At 33.5% G+C, this 23,184-nt stretch overlaps 1 protein-coding gene across 5 annotated transcripts in view; it reads left to right on the forward strand.

Moving 5' to 3' along the window:
• The window catches only part of LOC122038506, a 31,301-nt gene extending 11,118 nt beyond the window's left edge, over positions 1-20,183 (forward strand). Inside the window, exons 5-14 of one of the 5 annotated variants that reach the window (XM_042598285.1) lie at positions 748-852; positions 1,038-1,190; positions 14,908-15,015; positions 15,170-15,241; positions 15,340-15,390; positions 17,861-17,923; positions 18,001-18,125; positions 18,779-18,929; positions 19,050-19,802; positions 19,885-20,183. In XM_042598285.1, the coding sequence (XP_042454219.1) occupies positions 748-852; positions 1,038-1,190; positions 14,908-15,015; positions 15,170-15,241; positions 15,340-15,390; positions 17,861-17,923; positions 18,001-18,125; positions 18,779-18,929; positions 19,050-19,763 (1,542 nt within the window). In that variant the 3' untranslated portion in view covers positions 19,764-19,802; positions 19,885-20,183. The remainder of the gene's footprint in view (positions 1-747; positions 853-1,037; positions 1,191-14,907; positions 15,016-15,169; positions 15,242-15,339; positions 15,391-17,860; positions 17,924-18,000; positions 18,126-18,778; positions 18,930-19,049; positions 19,803-19,884) is intronic. The other 4 variants (XM_042598284.1, XM_042598286.1, XM_042598287.1 and 1 more) reach the window with 4 other exon arrangements.
• The last annotated feature ends 3,001 nt before the right edge of the window (positions 20,184-23,184 follow it).

The raw sequence follows: 23,184 nt of genomic DNA on the forward strand, positions 1-23,184 counted from the left end.
ATAATTTTCTCTGAATTTATTATCCAGAGCAAACTCAGTCACTAAATTTCAGTTCAATACTCTTTAACTGCTAACTCTATTTCAGTTCAAGGTTCAAACTATAATGGTGATTAATACATGGCATGAATCTCAAGGATTGAATGAGTTGTGACCAAATTTGTCTTCTCAAGAATCTGACTCTTCTGCTCTCCAAATTCATTCCTTGTAATTGAATCTGCAGTTTGGTTTTATGCTAAACTGGATCCAAATATCTTGAACATACACAATAAGGTTGAATCAGAGTAACAAATAACCTGTTGAAATCAAGTAGATTTAAGCAAATCATTTGAGAGGATAAAAGCATAGCCTTCTCAAGTCTGCAACTGTTAAATGAAAAACACATTTGTTATGTAAGTTCTATACACCAAGCATGTTGCTGAGTGTACATTATTTCTGATATCATAAACTCTTATTTTGAGGGGACTTCTAAGAGTTGGTGCTTGTTAAAGTGCATTGCAGGATAGTTTTTTTAGTGTAGTAATGTTTGAGGTTTTTAATGTATTTATGCTTTGACTGAACCTATGCTTAGCATGAATTTGGCATGAGTTCAATACACTTGGTGTTCCACACAAAACTTGTTTTTTATAAAGTTGTCCTATGAATAAAATGAAATCTACTTTTATCTTTATCTCATCATTCCTGTATTTCTTTATTTCTTTTTCATCTAATTGTCATTGTTAATATGCACATTTGTGTAGCTTATTGTAGGTTGGTTGTGGAGCTGGGAACACAATTTTTCCCTTGGTTGCAACATATCCACATATATTTGTTCATGCCTGTGATTTTTCACCACGTGCTATTGAGTTGGTCAAGGTTTGTTTTCTTTTTTTATATCACTTAGACATGGTGTCTAGTTTCAGATTATTGAAATTCCTGCAGCCTGCTAAGAAGTAATAAATTTCAAAATTGTTTTACCACTTATACTGCTACTACCATCGTTTAAAATCTAAACTCGTGCCGAGTTTTCGGTCCCAAATCAGAACGATAAACGATCGCAGGCATCTCACCGCAACACACAGAGCCGCGCGCCTCTCTATAGCGACCCGTGGGGGTTTCCACATGTCCACGGGGTTGCGCGTCTTCAAAGTTTCCACGGTGGTGCCTCGGGGTCGGGGCACTTCCGTAACCCGCTTTGGTCGTTGCGGGTAGAGGTGAGCAAAAATTTGATTAACCGAACAAACTGACCGAATTTTAAAATTCGGTTTGATTTATTCGGATTTTTTGTTTTTTTGTTTAACTCAGTTAATTTGATTCGTATTCAATTTTAAATTTTCTTATTTGATTAAACCGAATTGATTGAATAACCGAATTTTTGGACCAAACCGAATTTTTAGACTATTTTTTAGACCAAAACTGAATTTTTAGACTCTAATTAGAAAAATTGGGTTAATTTGGTTTTTGATTGAATTAATTTCAATTTATTCGGTTATTTTTAAAAGTTAGGTTGGTTCGGTTAGTTCGAAAATAAATCAGTTTGGTTAATTCAGTTTCGTTTGATTTGGTTTTAACCGAATACTCACCCCTAGTCGCGGGGTCATTGCGTTTCTGCGACCCCACAAGGGCCGCGCGCGGCCGCTGGGGGGTTGCCGCGCTTACCACTACTCCGCTGTGACCCATGGTGTTAGCCGCGGTTCTGGTGTCAAGTGGTAGCTAGGTAGAACGGTAAGTTTCTCTCATTTTATCTGGCACAAAATTCTATTTTAAACCTTGGCTACTACCACTATTAAGAGAGTTCTTTGGCTTACCTAAATGTAATATCCAGGTTTAGTGTGCTTTGTTTCTTGAGATGAATAATACGGGTATGGAATGTATTTTTTTTCTTTTATATTTAATGGTCTTATAGTTATTGTGGATCGATATAAGCCCACTAGATAACAGGAACATGTTTATGTAATCGTGGGTAGACGCATGCAAACTGGAAAATGCCCAAATTACCCAATCTGTACTGAGACCTGAAGAGGCTGCAAGTCCGGAGTTATTTCAGGTATCAGATTAAAAAAGATCTAATTTCATCCTTGGGATTAGTCTGTAGCCCAACTCGGACAAACATGGATAGAGTCAAATGACGTAAAAGGATCCATATAGCCTATCCTATTTAGTGGGATAAGGCTTGGTTGTTATTATAACAGTTGTGCTCATGATCCTGGTATCCTTAACCCTATGCCTCTGTCCCACTTGGACCTCATCGATCATCCAGGTTGTTGTCTGGCTACGTCCTTTGACACACCATCCCCTTGCAAGTTAGATGCATTCAACTCGAGTTTCTTTTACTCCTCTACTTCAAGGTGGCATCGCCATCTTTTGCTCCTTGTCCTTGTTAACATGCTGCCCGAATTTAAGTCCTAATTCTGAGCAAGAGCTGAATCTGCTTCTATTGTTTCCTTGTTGCCACAATTACTTGTGAATTGCTTAACTGTTTTTTTAAAACAATTTTAACACTTGGCAATATAAGCTCCATCACTTGTTTTTATAATGATAGGATAACTTGACTAATAATAGTTTCTTTACAATAACTGACAAAGTGAATCATGAGGAAATAAACTTTTTTTTTTGCAAAAGAATCCTCTTATAAAATATGTTTATGTTTGAAGTAGAGGTGTCAAAAATGGACCTGACCCGCCAACTCGACACAAGTCGATCTAAAAAATATTGGATTAGGTTTGGGGGTTTTTGGATTCGGGTTGACCTGAATTTAGGCTTTAGGGGTTAAATCAAATTTTATTTTAAAAATTAAGATGTTTTATGTATATAAATAGCAGAATATTAGTATAACAATGATGAAATATTGAGATAAAAGTGAAACATTATAGTGAAATAACAAAAAAAAAAAAAGATTTTTTTTTTTGGGTTGGTCGGGTTATCCGGGTTCGGATTCGGATTTAGGGTTTTCTAGTTGAGTTCTGGTTCAGGTCGAATTTGAGTTGGTTTTTTTTTAATAATATTCTTGCTTCAAACCAACCCGAACCCATTTGAATTGATATCCCTAGTTTGTAGCTCCATCACTTGTCCACTTGTCTTAGTAACTTGGATAATGTATTCTTCCCGCGAGTAATCAATAACAAAGCGAATGATGAGGGCCATATAATTTTTCTAAAGCTTGTTGTAATTATATTGGTTCGTATAGTTGTTTAGCATTATGCACAATTGACATTCATATTCATTTTTCGTAATTGAAATCTCTAGTTTGCATCACGTCAGCCAAATAAACCATTACTTTACAATTGATTATTGCTGGTTATCAGGCCTATAAATGAATAGAATAATTGTGCGCTAGCTCAATATTTGATTTGGTAGAGCCCATTTATATTTGTGAAAAAATATAAAATAAACAAGTTTGTGCCACTCTCGGGTGTAATTTTCTCTCATTATGAGGCATACTCCACTCGGTGATAGTGTAATAAAGAGGAATCAAAAGTCATATGAATAGGATAACTAGGAAATTTAATGAATTTGTTGTATTCATATAAATATTTTATTTCTACAAGTACAAGAAAATTCTACTGATAAAAACATTCTATAAACAAATAAAAAAATACAACATAATGAAAATCGAATAAGAATTAGTATGCCAAGATCTTTGAGTAACTCTGTATACGAGCTAAAATCAAATATGTTTCCACAGGGTGGCACAATTGGTACAGTGGTTGCTCCAATAAGTCTTGGGGTCATCCCAACGGGTGCAAAATACCTCGCTGACTGTCTGACCTCCCTCATGCAAATGACCGTTGCGCTAGGACAAATGCACTAGTGATTTATCCCCTTTAAGAGAGTGGGCCGTTTTGGAGGGGCCGCTAAGGTGACGATTTCATCTTTTGCTCCAATAAAATCAATTATGATATTAAAAGGATGTTTGTGCTTACAAAATTGGAGGTCAAAGAAAGCCAACATTAAGTACTAATTAAGTGAATAATCTAGAAAAGATGTGCATGGATTTAGTCTTATTTAGGAGGTCAAAGAACTAAAGTATGTCATAATTTCATATTATAACTTTAAATTGTTCCTTAAGTGCTTAGATTATACACATATGAAGACATATAATTATATCTATAGTATTTTGATTGTTTATCAATATTTAGAGTTACTACTATCACATAAATAATCACCACTATTTGTTACTAATTAAGATAATTATCATTTATTATTATTTTTTAATCAACATGTGAAAGTAAAATGATGAAAAGATTGAGAAAAATATTTTATATAGAATACAAGCAAGATGGTTGAAATGGAAGAGAGCGTCGGGTGTTTTATGTAATTGTAAAGAACTTTAAAACTTAAAAGGAAGTTCTACAAAACGGCGGTTATACCTATTATATTTTATGGCACTGAATATTAGACTATGACTCGAGTGAGCAAAAGATGAGAGTTGCAGAAATAAGGATATTAAAGTGGATGTGTGGACGTATGAGGATGGACAAAATAAGAAAGGAGAGTATTAGAGAGAATGTCGGAATTGCATTTATTAAAGAAAAACTCCGAGAGACACGTTTAAGATGATACGAACATTTACTTACAGCCAATAAATGCTCCAGTTAGGTGATGTGAAAGATCAATACGCACATCAAACATCGAAGAGAAAGACCAAAAAGATTTGGTTAGCAACAATAAAACAAAATAAAGTTTGTTTAAGTATAGATGATGATATAGTAGGAGAAAAAATCCAATGACGTAAAAGGATCCAAGATCCATATAGCTGACCTCATCTAGTGGGATTAAGGCTTAGTTGTTGGATTTAATCATGTATAAATGACTTCAATGGTCATGCTAGATCAATTAAGAAGTAAATCACTAGAGTTAGTGTTCAAATAACGCCATTTAATATATGTGCTAAAAGTCCCCTCAGTGGTAGAATACAACAATATAGTGCATCAGTAAATACTGACCATGGGTGATCACTCGCTACTGCACCAGTACTGTGGGTAGTTAATTAGATTCTTTGGTACGAGGTTAGATTCAGAGTTTTCACTTTTTAGTTTTTTACTTAATCTGTTTATCATAATTATTTTATTCTGAGTTCACATTTTTTTAGTTAGTTTGACCGACCAACTTAATTCAACTTTTTAAAAAATCATGTTCATTTAATTAGGTATCATGGTAAGGTTAACAGATAAGAGCAATCTAAAAATGAAAATACAAGTATCCACATTTAGAACATCAAATGACATGGAAGGTCAAACAATCTAACGACGGGTATAATTGAAGAGTAATTAGAATATCCATTCTAATTTTTAAAATAATCTTTCCCATCTTAATCCCCATATATAACCTATGTGTGAACATTAAATAACATAAATTATTTATCCTATTTAATTATTTTTAAATCCATTTCACTAGTTTAAATTATTATTTTAATCCTTTTTCAAAAATAATTATGCAATTTCACATAATCTATTTTATCTGAATATATAACAAGTCGAAGGATAGAATTTACCCACTTCGATATACAACAAAAAGTTTTGAGTGTCACTAGGTCACCGAGTTTCACTTGAACTCGTATCTACAAACACAATAAGAAAATAACTCAAAACTCGAAATAATATCCCATAATGATAATAACATGGACATTATCTAAGACTCAAAAGTCAATGTATCAAATTTTGATCTCGCTATCTCAATATATTCCCATGTTCCATATGACAACTATTATTATCGAATAACAAATTTATTTATTCTCTATTCAAAACTAGACACCCAACCTAAAATTGAAATAAATACAACAAGAATAAAATCTTATCCTACAAGGTCGGCAAATTTTAAATCTAATAATATAAAATATATACTTCACAACTTTCTTTCGTCGGTACAAGACGCTTGAGTCAATTAAACCTATATAACGAATCTATGCGCTTACTAGTTGGATTTTATCCAAACCTAATTGGACTTCAACTCGATGACCAAATTCTTATTTTAACAATTCAGTTTGTTTATTTTATCAGTATAAAATTTTAGAAAATTTTATTTTTTCATTTATAAAAATCAATATTTAACATCCTCCTACTAAAAGAGCTAAATTTAAGTACTTGAGGAAAATTACCCGGTATCTTCTAGTGATTTCATCTTCATGCTCCCAAGTTGCTTCAAGATTGGAGTGGTACTTTCATCCAACCTTTACGAGGTGAATGCATTTGTTCCATAATCAATGTTTCTTGCACTCCAATTATATGAACTCAGAATTTTTCGTATGTCACATTAGGCTGGAGCGGTAGCTTGAGATCCTCTAGGATGACGTCGGTGTTGGAATATACTTCCGCAACATAAAAACATGGAAGACATTATACACTTGCTAAGGTTGGGGGTTACACAAGTCGATATACAACTCTACCAATCTGCTCTAGAATTTGAAAAGGTCAAATAAATTTGGGAGCAACATTCCTTTTAAATCAAAATTTTTAACTCTTTTTATTGGTGAAACACGGAGAAATACATGATCACGCACATGGTTCGCAAGAACGGTTGCGGCAGTCATCGCAGACTCTATCGTTCCAATTCCAATATCATTTCACGGAACTGTCATGGTGCAGATTTCTAATAAAAAATAGAGAATTAGTAAGAGAATTAAATAAATGTATAAATTACATTAGTAATAAAATATAAATACATTAAGCCACAAAAAGTAATACATCAATATATAATTATCATACAATAATAACATTTTGAAAAAAATATAATGAAAATTATACCTTATCAAAGTTGATACCACGAAGAGTGATGGGGAGGAACCAATTCTTCATTATATTCTTATTGAGTATTATGTTGATTAAATTGATCTTCAACATACAAGTGTCGATATAAATTAGCATAAAAACGTGTATATAGATATTCATTTGATTGAGTCGATGAAAAATTTTCAAAATTAGATGATTAACTTTGTAATAATGAGAACACATTAAGCAGTTAATGATGTGCTAACAATTCGAGGATGTGCCTAAAACACTAAATAAAATAATAAGAATAAATGATAGACAATCATATCCTAATCCTTCACATAAAAAATGACATTAGTTTTTTCTAACTGACAACTTGGTTACAATCATGCTTATATGTTTTTGAACCACATAAAAATAAATAATTCTTTATAACTTAGTAGATTAAACCAAAAAATTTGAAACCTACCTTAATCAAGATTGTTGGCCAAATATGTTGGAAATGATGATAAAAGAAATCAAACGAATGAGCTATGAACGTAAGCTAAAAATGAGTATGTTCAAATTTTAATATGTCTATGTATGATAGATCGGTAGTCTTGCATTATTTGCAAAATGCTGAAGAAAAGAAGACAATGATACGATGCACATATCACATGTCTTTTTTCTTTGAATACAACCAAAACATTGAAAAAAATCAATGCAAAGTCAAATTTGCCTTAAATGCAAACAAAATAGTAAAAAAAAAAAAAAATCCAAGGTCTGTTCCATGTCGTTCCGTTCCATGTCTTTTTTTTTTTGCCGTTATAATGTCCAAGAAGGTTGTCCCATAGCAACTAATGTTATTTATGGGAAATTTGACACCACATGAGGCGTTATCTTGCTTGAACGCCCGTTTTGGTAGTTCCACATTCGTTCCAACGAATCATTATCACACACCAACATCCTCCGTTTACAGTTTGCATAACTTTTTTGCAATGTTCTAAATGTCAACTGAGACGACCGCGTAATGGCGCCTAGGTGGGAAGCAGGTATCAATCTTAGCGCCTTTGCCTTAGGCGGTGCTTTAGGCGGTCAAAGATGAGGTGAGATTTGTGGGCGTGCGAGGCAGCGCGTGAGGTGGTGCGCGAGGTGGTGGGACAACAAAATTTGAAAAACCCAACTCTCTTGCAAAACATAAATAACTCCACAACCCAAGTCACCCACAACTCACCTCTTTTTGCTTGGAATCACCGCCGCTGCTACTCCACTAGGTTAGCTTTTATATATTTCTAGTTATGGATTGAAATCTCAAGCCGTAGCTGTTTCGCCAGATACATTTGTTCCGCTCGTGGACTGACAGTGGCACGAGCATGCTTGTGGTGTTGGTGTGCCGCAATACGTTCGAACGCGTCGCCTAGGCCCAACAACCAGTCCAGATGCGTCACTTGGCTCGGCGACGAGTCCGGACGCGTCATCCAAGCCCGGTGATGGGCGCGAATCCGTCACCCAAGCCTGACGACAGTTACTTTGGCTCGGTCGCGGTCTTGGCGATGTGTCACGTACTCATTGTGCGGTCAAGGAGACGCGTCAAACTCGTTGTGCTTGCGAAAACAATGATAAGAGGGTCAAAGTTAGGTTTTTAACTTGGGTTTAATTAAATAACTTTAGGTTAAATAACTCCTAGTTATGATTGAGATAGTTTAAATAGACTTAATTAAAGCCTAATAAAATTATCCCATTAATTTTATATATATATATATATATATATATATATATATATATATATATATATTAAATTAATGGAATAATTTTATTAAGCTTTAATTAAGTCTATTTAAATATTTAGATTAAAATTTTTATTTTTAATTAATATATTTTATATTTAAAACAATATCAAACTGATATCGACATGATACGGTACCGAAATTGTATTATTAAAGATTAACGGTGGAAAATGAGAAATAACCGAAGGTGTTATTGAAGTGAAAGTCTAGTGATATTGTTTGGGATAATAGAGTGTTGTATTGCAAAGAAAAAAGTGATTGGATCGCATGCAAATCGTGTAAGAGGCTTGTTAAGATAGTAGTTTATCGGATGAAGCATTATATTATGGGTATTGTAGGACAAGTTGAAGCATGTCTTAAAGCATCCGATGAAGATAAAAAAGAGTAAGAGTTTATCTTGAAAATAGTAATAATTAGAAGCGAGAAAGGGTGGAAAAAGTAAAAGAAGAGAGGGAAGAAGTGAATATAGGTGTTCATATAGTGGATGATGATTGTCAAGTGAAGGAAGATTCTTCTAAAAGGAAGTCAAAGCACGTCGAGCTTATTGATAAGTGGATATCCATAATCGATTCAACAAAATCAAGACAACATAACATAAATGATTCATTGAAGTTAAAGTTTACAACTGATGTGCATGAGTACCTTGCAAGATGGATTTATTAGGCATGAATTCCTTTTCATGCCATTTACAATCAATGCTTTAGATAATTTATAGAGGCATTTGGCTCGGGTTACAAACTTTCAAGTCAATATCTTCTAAGAGAGCCGTTTTTGAAATAAGAAGTTGAGAGGACCAAATTATCTCTAAAAAAGCATGAAGAAAAATGTACGAAATATGGAAGTTTAATTATGACTGATGCATGGACGGATCACAAGAGGAGAAGCATTATGAGTTTATGTGTTAATTGCAAACTAGACACTTCATTCCTTGGTTCTATTGAAGATTCCATGGAGGCACACACGGGGTTTACATCTTCAAGTTTTTAGAAAAATACATAATTAAAATTAACCCTCAACATGTTGTTCAATTAGTGACGGACAATCCAACAAATAATGACGGCGACGAATTGTTGAAGGTTACACAACTTTAAATTTTTTGGACCTCTTGTGCGACTCATACAATCAACCTCATGCTTGAAGCACTTGGAAAGCTACCCAAATTTGGCAGAACGAATGAGAAAACAAAGGCCCTAACAATACCCAGGATGCTAGATTTGCTATTTTTAACCTTGGAAAGTCTCAAAGACAAGAAAGATTAATTGAGACTTATGTTTACATCCAAGAAGTGGAGCAAAACAAAATTAAGGAGTAGCGTGAAAGGGAAAGCGATAGTAACAAGTATTTCTTTTTGGAATGGTGTTTCTTTGGCTTTGAATGTTTTCACCCCTTTAATCTTTTTATTGGGCCCACTTAAACAAGTCAAGGAAGAGATTAGAAAGACTTTCAACAAAGAAGAAAATGTCACCCCGATTTTGAAGATTATTGATGAGAAGTCTAAGGGTTGACTTGATAGTTTTTTGCATTATGCCGCTTATTTGTTGAATCCGATTTTTTACTTCAAAGATCCAAGGATATAAAATTACACATGTTATGAATGAGTTCTTGAATTGTGTTGAGGGAATTTTTCCTACCGACAAGGATATGTAATCCACCATTTCTAATGATGAATTGTTGAAGTATAAAAGTACATCCGAAAACTTTGGAAGAAAAATGGCAATCGCGGCATATGAGAAGGTGATTGTGTACCATGATTTTGATCTTGGTATATCTCTTTCTTTATATTTATTCACCAACACACGTCTCTTTTACTTATTTTTTGATTTATTATTTTTTGATTCTTTATATTTTTTAAGTTGGATGATGGTCTAATTATAGTTGTGACACGTCAAATTTTAAAAAAAATAACAATGAGATTTCTCTATGAGATTTGCTTCTATCCTCAAGCTAGTAAAGTTCAAGGTTGGCTTGTTGATGTTGGTGATGAAGATGAGGTTGAGCCAGGTTCGGGATTTATTTGGAAAATGGTGGCGATGCCTCGGGAGCGTATGAAGTGCTACAACCAAGGAGTGCAAGGAACATCCTCATTATAGAACTTGATGAGGATTTAGATATATCGGAGGAGAATGAAGATGTTGATTTTGAGTCCAATGATGAAAAAATTATGGATGTAGTTGATGGTGCATGTGTAAATGATTTAGAAGATTAATTATGTTTAGTCTAATCTTTGTCTACATGTAATTTTAAACTTAGATTTTTGGTAAAAGTAATAATATTACTTTTTTAGTATTAATTAATATGGTGATAAATTTTTATTAATTATTTTGTTGGTTGTATTTATATATTCATTTGTACTTTATATAAATTATATTGTATTAAGCTTATTGATACATAAATATCATAAAGATAAATAATTATTTATAATATTATGTATAAAAATAGTAAAAAAATTTCAACCGCTACTGCATTTACAACACTACTTTTTGTTTGTTGACTTTGAGCAGTCAACCATCTTTGTCTAATAATTCATACTAGTTCAGAATTTGGTTGAATACTCTATCAGCTCAAGAGTTGATGCTCTCCAACCTCCTCCCATGAGGTAGGAGAAATACATGCTCTATCATAGTGTCTTAAATGATGGTATTTGAATAGTAGAACAATAACTATTATTATATGCAAACTGTATCAAACGTACGCGATCCTCCTAACTATAAGTGAAATCTAATGTACATATCTATTGGAGATCCTACAAAGCCTAGATGCTCTCTAACTCAGTTTGAGAGTGAAAAAGAAGTGCTAAAGTGAAGTTCAATACCCAATGCCTTTTGAAAACTGCAAGAATCATAAAGTGAAATGCGGGTCTCGATCGGAAATGATACCAAGGGGAATACCAGAGTCTGGTGATCTCTTTGCAATATAACTCTGTCAGATGGTCTAAAGAGTGTCTTACAGATTGGTAGTAAATAAGTTGATTTGGTCAATTGATCGATGATCACCCAAATCGAATCATTTCTCCCTGAATCCTTACTAATTTTGTGGCGAAGTCCATAATAATATGCTCTCATTTCTATTTGGCACTACGATCTTGTAAATAACCTTGGTATATTGGTCTCTTTGATTGCACAGGCTCTACTTGTTGAGTGAATTAAGGAAAATTAGATGGGAGATCGATATCTCAGATTTATAGCTAGTGAGTTAGAGTTAGACCCGAAACTAGAATTTTCTCATGATGTGGATGATCCATTCATGATTCATTGAACATTTGCACGAATTCAACATTGGCGGACAACCTAACGCAACCCCTCACCCTTTCTCATTAGAGCTTGGGATCGGCTATGGCGGGCTTAAGATAGGATATGATGAGTTATTTGAAACTAAGAACTTTAAGTATTCAAGATCATTTTTATAAAATAATAGAGGGATTGAGAGAGATATCTTACCTATAATACAAGTACGATAATTGAAATGGAGAACATTAGGTGTTCTATGTGATCGTAAAGTTAAATGAAAGGTATATAAAGCGGTTGTTAGATCTGCTATGTTATATGGAGCTGAATGTTGGACTATGATTCAAACACATGAGTAGAAGATGAGAGTTGCATAGATGAGGATGTTAATGTGGATGTGTGGATATGCATGATGAACAGATTAAGAAATGAGAACACAAGAGAGAAAATTGGAGTTTTATCTATTGAGGGAAAACTCGAGAGATACTTTTAAGATGGTACAAACATGTACTTGGATGATCAATAAATTCTCTAGTTAGGTGATGTGAAACTATGACAAATATGCACATCAAATGAGGAAGACTAAAAAAAACTTGATTAGTAATAATAAAATAATATAGAATTTATTTAAATATAGGGGATAGAGTCCAATGGCATAGAAGGATTCATATAAGCTGATTCTACCTAGTAGGATAAGACTTGGTCGTGGATTAATCTCTTTGGTTTTGGTTATGAGGCAGGTTGTGCGTTTCTAAGATACACCCGATTAAGAAAAATCTCCTTTGAGAAGCACATTAATCGAAATTTACAGTCCATAGTCCATTCTGGTGGTAATCGAATGTATCAAAATTTGAAGTGGTCTTATTGGTTTAAGGGTATGAAAAGAGATATTGCAGAATTGCTTAACTTGATATTTAGCTTGCCAACAAATTAAGGCAGAATACTAAAAACAAGTCAGGTTATTTCAAAAGATCGCATTGCTAGAATGGAAATCGGAGCACATACCAATGATTGAAATATCGTTCTGTGCTAGGTGGCACATATGATTTTTACCGTTTCGATAAGGGAACGAAATCGTCACAACAAGCGCGATAATTTCACATGCATCACACGACAGGAGGAATCAAGCGTGATAGAAGGAATTGTGACAGACGCGTCAAATCAATTTCTTCTGTCAATCGATTAATAAAAAACCCGTTATATAATGTAGGGGAGGTTGCGACAAAGGTAATGGGCTAGCAATCAGTAGGAGGTAGCGACGAGATGATAACGAGGCGACCATTCTCCGAATAGGTATGATTTCAATATGAGCATAAAGTGAGCGAAGGCGTCGCGGAGATGTCATGGGATGCCTCCGGCGCCTCTGGAAGCATCGCAGGACCAAGGTGTCCTGGAGGTGCCTCTGACCCCTCTTCGTAAAGGCCCAAGATGCCCCGGACGCCTCTGACCACGCTTCGCACAAGCAAAATTTCGAGAATCTTTACGAGCATTGAAGAAGAATATTGATGGAGAATTGATGTCTTGAGCTCCGATCTCGAGGTTCTTTTATATGCCTTGATCGATAGACCAATAAACCTCTTTCGATCGACTGGACTTGGTCATACTTGATCTCCATGGTCAAGTTCAGCGTGATTTGAATCAAGCCACGTGATCTCGTTGTGATCATGTTTATCGATCAACCGGAACCTTTTTGGTCGACCGAACCAAGCTATGCCACCGATTCGAGTCCGAACCTAGTCAACTGAACCCATTTAAACCCAATCGGTTTTTCAGTCTATCAAACCCATTCGGTCTACCGAATTGATTTTTCAATCTACCGAACCAACTGTTCATTGACCGGACTGGTACGGGTCTAGTTCGACCTTGGTCAAGTCTGATTCACTCTGGATTTCTTTCAGCTTCATCCGGTTGTGTTTGTCTGTTTTTTGTTTTGCTTTCAATTCTAGGTTCTTGCAAAACACAAGCAAACATATAAGTCTAATCTTGTAAGCTTACCTGACTTACTAGGCTTATCTTTTGCTTAGAATTTACTCATCTAAGACTTCTCACCACCTATGGCTTACTCTCCCAAGATTTTCCTTTGTCAAGTTTCTGATCATTCTTGACCTGCTTGAACTTGTCACTTGTCAGATATTCGGTCATCCTCGACCTGCTTGGACTTGCCACTTGCCACTTGCCACTTGCCACTTGCCACTTGCCAGACATCCGTTCATGGTGACTTTCATAGGTGATCGTCCCTTGTAAAATATTCGATCATCCTTGACCTGCTTAGACTTTTGTTAGTCATCCGGTCAATCTTAACCCGACTAGAGTTTTTTTTAACTCACTTTCAAACATATAGTCCTATTTAGATCAACTCTTGGATCAAAATTTGACGAGACATTGGCATATTGTCAAATATTAAAACCTTGGATGTTGATTGCACCAACTTGTAAAGTGTCTCTAAACTTAAAGGATGATTTACAATATGGCGATTAGATCTCATATGTTCTATGAAGTTGAATATTGGGATATAAAACTAGTATATGGGCGGGATAAGAAATAAGAACATTAGAGAAAAATCGGTGACAAGGGAAATCTCAAAGAAACAGATTTAAGAAGATATAGACATGTACTTAGGTGACCAATAAAATTTCCAGTTAGACAATGTGAGATCATGACAAATACACATAGTTATCAAGGAAGAGGGAGACTAAAGATGACTAAGCAACGAAAATAGGATAAAAATTATTTAAATATAGATGATTATACAGTAGAAAATTATGCTTAATGACGTAAGAGGATCCATATAGTCAGCCCCACTTAGTGGGATAAAAGTTTAGTAGTTGTTGTTGTATTATTTTTTAGTTGTTACATGCATTTCAATTCACTTAGATACACGACAAATAGTACTTTGTTTCTGAAGATGTGCACCACTTGTGTGTGGATCTGCAGAGTGTAAAGCATTAGAATATGATGTCTAGGAAAGAGATTGTACATTTTATTCTTAGAAAAAATGAGTGCAGAAGATTTCTATAAGCAAAAGACAAAATGGTTGGTATCACAGTATTATTTTCCTAAAACATGATCTAGCCAAGTATAGAGAGAATATATTGCTGGAATATGTTATGATTGGACTGGAATATGTCATGCATGGAATTCACAGATGTTATTATGATAATATTATGGTGCTATACGTTTAGTCCAAGGTTATTTTTACATAATTTTTCTTAAACAATAAATTTTGCATTGTAGAGCCACAAGGACTTCTCAGCCGATCACATCAATGCATTTGTTTGTGACCTCACAATACATAATCTCAGTGAGATAATAGCACCTTCTTCAGTGGACATTGTAACCATGGTAAGTGAAGATTGGCTCTAAAGGCTTTTGTATAATAATTCTTTGGAGATGCTACTCTCTTTCTTTTGTTGTTAATATTCAAATTTGTTTATCTTTCCTTAAGATTTCTGATTTAGGATTCCTCTAGCAGCCAAACTTCTGACACCTTAAATAGATTTTTGTGCTTTCTGCAGTTTCTCCTGAAAAGATGCCTTTGGTGTTAGACAATCTCAGGAGGGTTCTTAAAGTAAGTTTTTTTTTTCTGAGTTGGTCATGTTGAAAGAACAAAGATTATTCCATCACAGTCCTTGATCACCTCTAACTTCCTGCATCACTTATTTGCAGCCAAATGGCCTTGTACTCTTCCGTGATTATGCAACTGGTGATCTTGCACAGGTAAGTCAATGTTAATACTTAACTATAGTATGTGCATTCATTTTTTTAAAAGAAAAATTGTTGTGGATTATACTATTTAGCATTTATAAGCACTTTTTTCACATTAAAGAAAATTATGAAAACATATTTGAGGAAATTATTTAGGTCAATCTAGATAGCCTAGGATGGAACCCATCACATTATTGCTCGACATAAAAACTGACTGGAAAATATTTTCCAAGATATTTTATAGATCTATTGTTTAATAAAATACAAAGTATATTCTTAAGTATGGAAAACCATATCCAGTTAGAAATTTACACAAACCTTCTTCTATTGTTTCATAAATGGAATTAGGTTAGCTCCCACGGGCCCAGCGATACTGAGCTATTTGGAATGAGCGATATCATCTTTTGCTTCAATAAATGGAATTAGGTTTATGAAAGACATATTGTTACTCTTTACTTAAATAGAGAAAGCCTATTATAAAGCCATAAAGATTAAATACCACGTCAAGCATAGGAAAGTCTTTCATGTAGCTCCAGATTGTAAATACTACCATGAGCATGAAATTTCACAAACAAAAAGCATGCAACACAAGTGGAAAAAAAAGAAAATATTCAAAAGTTGAACCGACTTCAAGACAACCTGCAACATCTCTACCCCACTTAAAATCAACGAACCCTTGACTAAATTGTCTAACTTAACTCCACCAAGTTTTATGATGGCTTAGTTTCTTTAAGAGGCTTCTCTAACCTAAAGGCAACCAAGATCAGTATCTCCTCTAGTGATCCTTTTGAGGATCACTAGATTTGAACTTAGAAGAATTTCTTTACGACTTACCCTAAGAACATGATATTTGTGAGCAAGCTCAATACTCATAAGCTTGAGCACTAATGAATTTGACTTGCTAACCTTCATAAAATTCGTGAATAATTCATGAATAGTTTTTTTTTGTTAACTTGTATAAAGATAGATTATGCTCTTATTTTTAATTTTATAGTCAAATACATAAAACATTATAATGCAAATCTTATAAATTTTATAATTTCATATTATTTATAATATGTTAAAATTGTGAGATTTGCATATTTTAACTAAATACAGTAATATCTCTTGTTGAACTTTCTAAAAAGCTCGAGCTTGATTATGGATTTGAACTTTTAAAATTTTTAATAAACAAGTTTAAACTAGTTCCTCAAGACAAATTAGCAAACTTAAATGCTGATTTTGGCTTGGCTTATTTACAATCCTACCTTGTAAGGGCCTCAATAAGAATGTCTTACGCTTCACACTGCCTGACTGGAAGAGTAAATTGAACAAAATAAGCATAATGAAATAAGAATGTAAAACAACCTTTACAATTAATTAACTTGTTGATCCTTTCATTGATTTATATCTTTTGTAATCTATATAAGATTATTATAGAGCATATGATAATATAATAAATTATTCTCGTGCATTCATTACACTCAATTTGTTTTGTAGAAAAGGACCTTGCCCATTTTATTGAGTTGTATTATACTAAAATTAATTTTAATGCTTGGTTATTTGACTTGTCAACTTATTTAAATAATAGTTTGATTTCCAAACTAGAGGATTTGCTATCTCATCGGGGACATTTGAGCCTCTACGTTTTCTGATGTTGACTATTCTTTCAGTCTTTATGTCTATGGTCTCATCACTAATACTTGAATTTCAAACACTAGGATAACATTGGATTTGCAAAGAGAGTTCTTGGAAATCATAATGTTTCTTTTCTTATTGTAAGGTACGACCAAAACTTAGTTGCTCAAGAATGAAGAAATCAATGAAATACAATTATTCCTAACTCATTGAAAGGGATGATCAAACAGAAGGGTGATGCTTTAAATTGAAGGTTAAAACTAATGCTTTTACAACAATTTCTTTTCCATTCAAAAGAATGTCCAATTTGAAGCATAAATTGTAGATGTTGACAACTCATCTTGAGGTGACTTCTTCTTGGTAGAAGGGAGAACGACGCAATTCAACTTAGAAAATTTTAAATTGGAAATTTTATGGGTTTTAGAAGTTGGGGCTTTATTTTGGTTGTCATAGAAATTATGTGATTTTAATTATTATTTTGGAGAATAAGTTATTTGTAGAATAGGTCCATGTTTGGTTAAATTATTTTAGAAATCAAATAATTTTTACTGTGATTTTGAGAAGAATTATTCATGATGATTGGAGCCTTTAAGAGATATCCCGATCCCTCTTGTTTTCTTATCTTCCAGTTACGGAATTTGTTTAATCCTCTTTCTGAATTTTGATTCTTCATGTGAGATTGTGTATCTCAGTGCTGCATCACATGCTTGAATGGTGTAACAGTCTGTTGTTTCTTCATCAGGGAATGACTGGGGAAGTTTTTTCTTTTTTGATTTTTTAAGTTACGTAATCAATAAGCCGACCCCACCTAGTGGGAAAAGGCTTGGTTGTTGTTGTAAGTTATGTAATCAATACTATCGTACAGGAAAGGCTGATTTCCAAGGAGCAGGAGATCAGCGAGAACTTTTTTGTCAGAGGTGATGGAACAGTGAGTTGTACAATTCAATTTTTACATCTACTTGACAGTCCCGATTTCTTTTTTATTACTAACACTATTTACAACAGCGTGCTTATTATTTTACCAACAAGTTCCTGGTAAGCCTGTTCCGGCAGAGTGGGTTCAATGTGGTCAATGTTCATATCTGCAATAAGCAAGTGATGAACCGTTCACAGGAACTAGTAATGAATAGGTAGGGATTAGAGTCTATTTTGCTATGCATCAAGAAGGAATATTTCTGTGGTTATTGTATTCAAGTTCTTTTGTGCATCATTAAATTGTGATAATGTTTGTTCGTAAAGCTATATGCCTCTGCACCAGTGGTAGTTTTTTTATTGAAGTTGGATGATCTTAATGGTTATTTGTCTAATGGGTTTCATGAGATGTCCATTCAGGATACATGTTCAATAGTGATTTTCTGTAGAAATCTTGTTCAAGCGTTGCAATGATAGAAACAACTATTTTTTACCATGATACCATGTTCTAGTTTATATTCATTAATCTTTGGCTGCATGACCTATTAGTTAGATGAGGAATTAACCATTAACTCCATTTATCTTTGTCTTTTGATCATGAGCAACTTTTTGTTTTTTATTTTCTATCTCCCTCTCTTTTGGAGTAACTATTAGTTTGGTATTAGTTTGGCAGATTATATAATCGTCTGCTGGTTTATTTTTCTACAAATTTCAATCACATCCGTTTAAAAGTTTTTTTCCTAGTGGGTTTCTTTAATTTCATATTAACTCAATGTTTTTACTTCTTGGAAGACTAGTCCCATTTAGAATAATACTGTTACTGCTATCTTCAGTCTGTTTTAATTGCACAACTTTGTGATCCTTGTACCAGGAGATGGATTCAAGCTGTCTTCTCCAATAAACCTACTGAACAAAACAATGAACCCATCATTCATAATTATTCTAACAATTATGGCGATGCTGAGGTTGACATATCTGGCAGTGTCGCTGATCTGTTTTGTTTGTCATCATCTGCTGATGAGGTAATTCTCAACACTCTGGTGAACTTGGAAACTCGTGAAACCTAATTTCACGAGCCAGCAAAATCTTTTTACAAATAACTGTATACCTTTTAGCACTTGGTGAAACTATTTCAATTCAAGAAACAGGTTATCAAGATTGAAGTTAAAGGCTGCAGCTTCAGGATAAAAGCACTGACGAAAGAATACCAACATACTTGCAAATCTACGGGGCTTATGTTGTGGGAATCAGCTCGTCTAATGTGCAACATAATTGCAGAAAACCCTTCAATTATTGTAGGAAAGAGGATGCTGGAATTGGGTTGCGGATCTGCTGGTATCTGCTCAATGATTGCTGCTCAGCATGCAGAAGTGGTAGTTTCTACCGATGGGGATACAGAAGCTCTTAGTCTCCTAAGAGAGAACATTTCCACAAACTTGCCGAAGAATTTGCTTGATAAAATTGTTATTAATAGATTGATCTGGGGAAACATGGAGGATGTTCAAGCCATCAAGGATTTTGGTTGCTATGACAGAGGTTTCGATATAATAATAGGAACTGATGTAACTTACAGTTATGGTGCTATTTCACCTCTGTTCGAGACTGCAAGAGAGCTGATATGTAGCCAGGAAAATGATAATCACAAACCAGCTCTTGTCCTATGCCACATTGAGAGAAGAATCAATGAAGACTCAATAGTTTCTACTGCATCAACCTTTGGTTTTAAGCTTGTTGATAGGTGGGTGAATGGCATCCATTCAAGTGATGGTATCATAAGATCTTGGTTCTCGGAAGGTGATAATTACATGAGCTTTTTCAGAAACACGCCCTTGACTATCTTGTATTTTCATTCCTGAGAGACAATTTTGACTGCTTTATGAATCATTCATTAAATGGTGAGTTTTTAGGATACAAGTCATTTCATTTTCATTGATATCAATTTTTTATTGTTTTGATATGTAATCTTTTTCACAATAGCAGGCTTTCTAATTGTCATGATGGTAGTACAAGTTGAGACGAGACAACACGAAGCAAAGCCCGTTTGGTTTTAATGAAAAATGTTGACTGGAGAAGATTCAAGCCCATGATTTTATGAGGTAGATCAGGTTCATATTGTTATTTTGTCATTGTTTATTTCTTTATTCTCAATGTTACGTGATGGAAATGACTAAATTTGATTGGCATATTTTCCCCTGAAAAATCTTCTAATGATTTGAATTGGACTTGTAAAATTATTCAGGCCTATAAATAAATTGGCCCAACAGATATTCCAACTATGAACAAAGCATGATATCCACTATGAGTTTTGCAATACCATATCATAGTTTTGTGATACCACATCTTTCTGAAATTTGTTTTTTTAATCATTCAAAAACCTGAGGTTAATCCATTATTTTAACTAGCCATGCTATTACAAAACTGAACTGTAGTTCCCTTCAGTTCGCCATCCCATGTGTGTGCCTGCTCCACACTCTGCATCACCTTCATATGTGCTGCCAATCATGACGGTGTGGAGCGAAAGCATGTAGAGCAAATGTGTGAAGGCTAGAATTATGATGAACGCCTCTAGAAGTCTGAGCTAACACCTTCGTGTGTTCCCGGAAATTGTTTTGCATGAAGAATTTGGTTACATAGGTATGTCGCATGGAATAAATGGAGATAAGAGAAACTAAAGAATAATGTGTAGATTTTTGAGGATGGCTCATGGGATCAAATGAATCTATCGCAATTGACTAGCTCAGTTGGATGCATGCTCGATGAGTTTGAACCAAGGATGTGGATCAGATGATACCAAGCGTGCCGGAGAGGAGCATAACTATAAAGTTGTTCCTTGTTCTAATAGTGTTGACTTCAACTCAAAGAACATAGTTTCAACTCACTTTCATGTCTATCACTACCTAATTCCATATGGAGGCAGTGTGCATACTACAATACATTTCTCATGTTTAATGGATGAAACCATCTTGAGAACCTTCTCAAGGACAAAGTTGGTAATTACACAGCTCACAACACCCAAGTTATTGAAGCTCGTGCGTTGAGGGACAAACTCAAGAAAATCTTTCTACAATAGTCTGGTGCATTGTCATCAATGAGCTTGTAAAACTTGTGCTAAAGAGGCACCTCTTAGTATAGGTGCCCATTATCTTGTGAATCGAAGCATATAGTAAGTTTTGGATAGAAAAAATGGAAATAGAGTTTTTATTCCTAAAAATATATTTTGCGTATAGTTGTGCGGGAACACTTAGAATTCTAGATTCATTGATATATAGGGATAGATAAGAGGATTCAAATAGACTCGATTATGGTTCGGAATCGATAGTTCCAGGAATGTCGACTCTTAATCGTCCAAGGCGATTACGGTTCATGGTTCTCAACAGTTCAAAATTATTATTATTTATTTAAAAATTAGTTTTAAATTTATAAATATAATTAAAAATTAAAAAGATAAAAAAGTCAATGTATCCCTTTAAGATAGAGAGAAATCAAAGCCCACGTAATTTGCTAAACTTTTTACCCTTATCGTCTTACAAAGTAGCATCACTCATTTTCATTTTTCGTTTCCATCGTATAGTTCCTTCGGTATCAAAGTCTTCTATCTCGTCATCTTAAAGTTGCATTCCTTGTATTTTTTACGGCTCATGTAATCAGCGAGTAATACTTGTGCTTTCAAAGAATCAGGAGACAAAGTAGATCATCTTTCATCCAATATATTACTTTTAAAACAAAGCATCTATTCTATAGCAAGCAACTGTTGATACCATCATAGAGTTTCTTTTCTTTTTTGTTTTTTATGATGGAGAGGTTGAGTTTTCTGCGACTACCACCGTAGAATATTGATATATGGCTCACGATATCTTCCACCAAAATATAAAAAATAATCATAAAATAACTCTCAAGTTTCTGTTTAGAACAACCACAGTAGAATATTGAAAAATATAAAAAATAATCATAAAATAACCTCAAGTTTCTGTTTAGAACAACCACCGTAGAATATTGATATATGGCTCATTATATCTTCCACCAAAATATAAAAAATAATCATAAAATAACTCTCAAGTTTCTGTTTAGAACATGAGGATCTTCATGAACATTTCGTTTGATCTTTAATAAAAGTTATGTTTTTGTTATTTTTAAATCACTATTGCTATTAATATTTTATATTTTGGATATATTAGTTTTTAATTCATATTTTATATTAGATCTTTATAAATATTATATAAATTATTTCTAGTATTTTGTATAATATTAAGACTGGGAGAAGAAAAATCTTTAAATGGAATTAAATTAGCATTTCATGTAAAATATTTAATTTAAGTTTATGGTCTAAGCCAGTGCAACTAAATAAATATAAAAAATATGATAAAAATATTTTTCTTTTCATTACTAATACAAAATGAGATAAAAATCATTTGTAACATATTTATTATTTAAAATTAAAGTTATACTACAAAACTTCACCATAAGTAAATGAGAAGTAGGAAAATTATTATCATTTAATATTTTTAAAATTTCATAAATATATATTCAATTTGGTGTAAAAATAAATATATGTTAGTATTTTTATTATTTTGTGCCAAAAAAATATAATAATTTTCTATATTGAAATGAATCTTATAATAATTGATATGTTGAATTACAACGTGTTGGTAGATCTGGTATAAATTTTTTTTTTGTCTTATTTCATTAATTTTATAAAGTCCACCTCATTATTTGATTATATTAGGATGTGATCATAAATAAAATATTCTGAATTTATGGTATGATGGTAAGAAGTGAGATGGACTCCTTAGGCAACGAGAGCTTAAATCTCATCGAGGGCATATCACATCTAGGGAGTTTAAAAAACTTGTGACATTGGGTCGTCCGCTAAGGCCCATCCATACTTCTCGATTTATCATGATGGTTGGTTGGAAACGTCCCTAGGGCTAGGCCGGTCACCTTCAGGATTAGTCGAATTGTAAGAGCGGGATAGTTGGATTATTAAAAAAGGAAAAATAGTATACAACCATAAATAAGAAATAGCAATTTTAATTGATTTAATTTTTTTTTTAAAATTTTTGATTCATCTTGAACACATAAATTTAAAACATTATATGTGGTGAATATGAAAAAAATAAATCACTAATAGTAGATTGACAAATAAGTTCATCAATACTTACAACATTAAAATCAACATTATCAAATGGTATTAAAAATATTTTAGAAGTTAATCTATATTCTTATAAAATTAAACATAATAATTGAGAGATATTGTGAGCAATGTGTGTTTCATTAACA

This window comes from Zingiber officinale, chromosome 1A, assembly GCF_018446385.1.
Source record: "Zingiber officinale cultivar Zhangliang chromosome 1A, Zo_v1.1, whole genome shotgun sequence".
NCBI classification, from domain to species: Eukaryota; Viridiplantae; Streptophyta; class Magnoliopsida; order Zingiberales; family Zingiberaceae; genus Zingiber; species Zingiber officinale.